Below are 5752 nucleotides of genomic sequence, written 5' to 3'. Positions count from 1 at the left end.
TATATATATATATATATATATATATATATATATATATATTTATATAAAATATATACATATATAATATATACATATATAAATATATACATATATAAATATATATACATATATGTTACACACATGCACACACATATTATGTATATATATATATATATTACAGAAGCATAGATGTGAGCTCCTGTGTATGATCGTATAGAAACTAGGCATATAGTACACCTATCTGCGTTCGATTTATGTCTCAGTGTTGTCTTACCTGTGCAAACTTTGTGTGAAATGACCGCCGTCTTTATTTATTCTGGTCGTAAATTTACATTTTATTGTGCTTTCTTAGCAGATTTCTTTCGTACAATTCTGTTCTTTGGACCTTGCCGAATATCGAGGGGCCTCATAAGTCCCTTCGATTTGAAGTAAAGCCCACAGGCATTGCACACAAGCTCTCCCTTCAATCTCCTCCAAGTAACTGTGGTATTTGTCCCACAATGCACACAACGTGTGGTTCTATCTCTGGTTGTAGTTGGCTTTGAAACCTTAACCTTAGGCTTTCTCGGCTTATTACATCCCCAATTACCTCCCGTGGGAACAAGTCCCTGAAAATTGTAGACTGGTGTATCTGTTTGGATTAATCTTGCATCTACCGCCTCTCGTCTACTGAGGTCATTCAAACGACTGATAGGGTGTTCCCTATATCGCTGAGGTTGCGCTGTAGCTCGCGCTTGATGAGATGATGGCAAGTGATTGGCTGATAAAGTAGATAATTCAATCCAATTACCCGCAGCTGCACAGTCTCTATTATCTGATATAGTAGAGATAACTGGTATATGCGACATGGTGACATTTAAGGGGGGCTGAATTTCTTGGCGGGTTGGTGATTTCAACGCCGCAGTATGCTCAGAACCACAATCAGAACTTGTACACCGTTCAAAGTTCATTCCAACTGCCTCTACCTTGGTTTGCGCACTTTCATACTTAGCTATTATTAGATCCAATGTATCCAGACTGCGTGTTGCGATTGCCTTTTGGACTACAAATGGACTTGAAATGTCCAGAGATGATACTACAGATGTAAATGACTTCTGCTCATGTCCCCAAGGCGATGCCGTTTGACAATTGTCATTATTTAGTGTCGTGAAACTGGATATATCGGAAATTGGTTCTGAAAGTGAAGCTCGCATCGAATTTATCGAACTCTGCAGTCCCTCCGTATCTATATTGCCAAACTCAGCAAAGGTGGCTCGTCGCTTCCCAATTGACGTCGCAGGATCAGAACGCCTGCGCGGAACTAAATCCTTTTTCTCGTCCATAGCACCTTGATTACTTCGATTACAGTTTGGCAGATGCTGTACATCGGGAGGGCAGGGAGTATCTTCAAGCGGATTGCTAGCATACTGCGGGCCCAAATTTGAATTCGGCCTTTGTAGCATATGCGAAGGAATTAAATATTCTTTGTCCGAGATATAAGAACCGCTAGTAAGTGACGGCGTTTCGCACAAACCTATCCCTCGAATATCATTATTGTCAGGTATATAGCTTGGATTGGATATGCTAGAATACTCTCGTTGTATATTGTGCAGCCTTGTCGATGACGATGATGATGACGATGTACGCAAGGTTGCATACATCGTGGTACTGCTCATATCGCAAGAACCATTCGATCCATAGAAATCGCACTCGGGCGATTTTGGCAGCGACATACTCCTCGCAGAGCACGAAAGTTTCAATTGTGCAATAAGATGCTTCATTTCCTCCTGCTCGTCGCCACAATCTGTTTCGATAATGCTCCGAGTTACATCGCAATGCATGTTCGCAAGCGAATATGTTAATATTTGATCGAATACTGTGTACGCCAAGTCACCCTTACCTCCTGTGAACCCGTTTTCACTCATGTTGTTTACTGTGACTGTCAAGTCGAAAACACATATGACTTCCTCTGCAAAGACAGATGCATGTATGTCACGTACATGAATTCATGAAATGGAAGAATTTCAAACCCGCAGTGCGAATATATAATTCAAATAAATACAAGATGTGAATGGACATAATTACTTGGTAAATATTAAATACAGAATGTATGTAGAACTGTTCCCAGAGACTGGGCCCTCTTTGGGCAGTGAGAGTGGAAAGCTGTAAGATCAGGAATTCAGAATGATGCTGCAGCGGTGCAGCCTGCTCAGTGCTCGGTGCTCAGTGCTGTGGTAGGCTGCGGCGGTGCAGCCGCAGGATTAATGGCCGTGCCCGGCGCGCCGCCGCTTCCGGTTTTTTCTTTGTGTTTTACTTTGTAGGCTATGCGTCTATTTTAGAAGGCTATGGCCAAGTGTTTTTGTTCTTTGTTTTTGTTTTTTCTTAAACAAAAAGGCAAATATGTAGCTTTCTTGTTGTTATATTGGTTTTTTTCTATTAAGAGCTCTTTTTTTTAAGAACAAAGATTATGCGCATTTTATAATCTATATTATATGTTTATTTGATATAGTAAACTATAAAACAAAACAAAAGAGTCGATCTCGATAAAGTAATCTCATTTCATTTGGTGAATGAACCAACAGGTTGCATACTGATCTTTTTAATATTGTTATTGTTTTTAAAAAAAGAACAATTTTTTACTCCTGACCTGTGTTAGTGTTTTTGTACTTTGTGGCCTCAGGCGCCCTCAGGGCTCAGAGGTTCAGGCGCTCAGCCCTGCTGCCCTGCTGCCCTGGGCGGCTGGAGGCCTGCCGGCCTGGCCTTAACTTCTGAAGTTTCATTTGTTTGTAGTATGGGATATGCTCTGTGCCCTGCCCTATTGAAGTAGGACAGGATCTTCTCTGTGCCCTGTCCTACTATTATTGGACTGGACTGTTCGGACGGGATCTTCTGGACTGGACTTTGGATGACGAATATGGATATTCGATGAAACTCTCTGATGTCTTAAGATATAGGATCATAGGAATTAGTTAGTGCCTGTCTCTTCTACTCGCTAGGCACTAGCCCTACGTTAGAGGGACCTGAGACAGTCGTTATATTACCAAGTGATAAACGGTTAGTATTACCTAGCCCACTAGCCATACTACTTGTTTTGTGTTTTGTTTTGTTCTACAAAAAGATGTACATAAAAGCAAAAAAGTAAAGAAAAAAACATGGCCAAAAGAAGTGAATATTTTCAGTAAAACACCAGCCACTCCACTCACCAGTGTTATTTATTACATATTACAACTCGCTACTCACAGCCCGTCTCAACTCACCACTGCCCAGGCCCCAGTGCCCATCCCAGTCGCCAGTCGCCAGTTGCCACTCACGGTGACTCATCACCATTTACCCCAGTCAGGCAGTCACCACTCACCACCAGGACTCACGCGGGTCACAGGATCAGGGGATGCCCGGTGCCTTATCAAAAGTTTGGGTCTGCGGGCAATTTTGGGTGCAATTGGTTTCTGTACATTTCAGAGAATTTTGATGAGAGAAGTACTCGTCATTTCAATGAGACACCAGGTATAGGTTTCAAGCTATTCACCAATCAGCAAAGATGACTGAAAAATGTTGATAACACTGTTACCAGAGACTCAAGAGTATTTATCTTTCTGACCTCTCTGGGCTCTGGCTCTGTCTCAGACTCTCACTCTCTCTCCTCAGTATCACTATCCTCCCTGCTGGGGAGAGTAGTGAGTAGAAACTACTGAGTAATGAGTACGGACTACTGAGGTGAGTCGTGAGTCCGTTAGCCGTGAGGGATGCTGAAGAAGGACACAAAGAGTATGGTGCCTGCCGCTTGCACACAGTGCACACTGCACAGTGTGCAGTGTGAGCCTGTGAGGACTGGTGAGTTTGAGTACTGACTGAGTCTCTGAGAGTGTGGTCTACTTTAGTATCTCTCAAACTCTCAGAGTCTCATGTAGTGATTGACTGATTACAGTCATCACATGATGTATGTACGAAAATTGTAAATTGTTTTTTATAGAAAGACAAAAACAAAATATGTACATATTTATGCATGTAAATATTGGTAAAACACAAAAAACAAAATATAATAAAAAAAAGTAGAAAGGCAATTTGTAAATATTTATGCCTTTATGTAGCCTTCCCTTTTTATAAGTATTTTTAATATTTGATCTTGTATAGAAATATAATTTGAACAGGATATATCTGTAATCTGACAAGTATCTGGCGGCTGGCGCTGGTATCAAATCGTGGCCTTTCCAATTTCCTTCAAATGGGCAAAACAGTGAAAACCGCCTCGTTCTTTTCCTTTCCAAATTTTCAGGCATTCCCTGAGATCGTAAAAGTCTGTATTTTGTTTAAAAAACCTCTCAGCTGGCTCAGCAACCTCGGCCCTCAACCCTGAGGCGCCCTCAGCCAGTCTCTCTATTTTTTAAAATAAAATACAATCTCATTTGTTTTTAAATGGCCCTCTCTGTAAGAACCTGATCGAGGAACACATACAAATAAACGAAAAAGTGAATGTTATTATTTTCAACGTTTTATACGCGTATTTATTATTTTAGGAAATACAAATATATGTACATATTTAAAATTAGGAATATTTATATATATATAAAAATGCCATAATTTTGAAAAATATAAGGCATTTTATTTCATCTTTATTATTTTCCTAAAAATATATTTCGTGCATGTTTCATATTTATTATTTTCCCAAAAAAATATATGTTACCTATTTATTAATTCTCTTATAAAATTTCCACATAAATACTTCATTTTATTATGTATTGACATAGCTTGCTATTTAGTTTGTGTGACGATAGTTGATACTAAAAGTTAAAAACACATTGATAAACAGTCCTTGTATATTCACAACACATATGCACAACGTAGCATAGTAATATACTAAATATGAACATAAATAGAGAGCTTACACTTGGTTTATGTACACTAAAAAGGTAAAAGATCTTTATAATAAATAAATCATGAGTTATATGACTTCTAAACACGCATTTTTGTAATGTCATTATTCTGAGTCATAGAACTCGACAGAGATCATTTAGCAGTGAAGCAGGAAGATGTACAGATTAAGCTGCACTTAAATACTGTGCACTGGGGTGGCATATTTGGGTATGTGCGCTTATATTGTCACTTTATACAATTCAAATAAACTAACGATCTATGTGTTGACTTGTGTATATAATATATGTGATTGCTTGTCAGTGTTTCAACACCACAAGTATAAAACTGGATATAATTTTTTGCCACCTTTTTTTGTTCGAAAAATCAATGAATTTTCAAATTGGTAACAATTTGCCACCTCATTTGAAAAAGGTGGTCAACATGCATCGAGCGGAAACAGGTTAAATTGCAACTGACGCTATACTACTGGTACGATAGCTCTGAAATTGGTAACAGAGCTCAAGGACAATACTATTGATAGGTGTGAACAATTATTTGTATGCCTGTGAATTATAAAGTTCACAATGTCCCTTCTGGCAGGATATGTGACAAGTGTGGATTATGTCTTCTGTGACCAAAATGCGCTCAGGAGACAAAATATCGAATTGGCATGTATTGTGAAAAAGCATTTTTCGAGTATCACCTGACTACAATAGTATCAAAAAGAGTGTCCAACATGTGGGTTTGTAATTTTTGATGTTATTTCGTCCTATTTGGTATAATTCCAATTACAGGGTCTTACACGCATACTTGCGAAGGTACACAACTCTATATATGGACACATATACGTCCATGGAAACACACACACACACACATATATATATATATACAGACGATAATATATACATATATATATATATATGTATACATATAACAACTATAT

The 5752-nt window shown here is 38.6% G+C and overlaps 1 protein-coding gene across 1 annotated transcript; it reads right to left on the bottom strand.

Annotated features, from left to right (window-relative positions):
- Positions 1–268: 268 nt before the first annotated feature.
- On the bottom strand, positions 269–2001 carry SARC_03662 (hypothetical protein). Its single transcript, XM_014302545.1, has one exon. The coding sequence runs from the start codon at positions 1881–1883 to the stop codon at positions 315–317; it is 1569 nt and encodes a 522-aa protein (XP_014158020.1). The 5' UTR covers positions 1884–2001; the 3' UTR covers positions 269–314.
- Positions 2002–5752: the final 3751 nt, after the last annotated feature.

This window comes from Sphaeroforma arctica (genome assembly GCF_001186125.1).
Source record: "Sphaeroforma arctica JP610 unplaced genomic scaffold supercont1.191, whole genome shotgun sequence".
NCBI lineage: Eukaryota > Ichthyosporea > Ichthyophonida > Sphaeroforma > Sphaeroforma arctica.
The sequence above is the reverse complement of the archived record's forward strand: the minus strand, read 5'-3'. Positions and strand labels throughout refer to the sequence as shown.

Coding starts and splice junctions, on each gene's coding strand:
- SARC_03662 (XM_014302545.1), bottom strand. CDS start 1,883: ATGAGTGAAAACGGGTTCACAGGAGGTAAGGGTGACTTGGCGTACACA.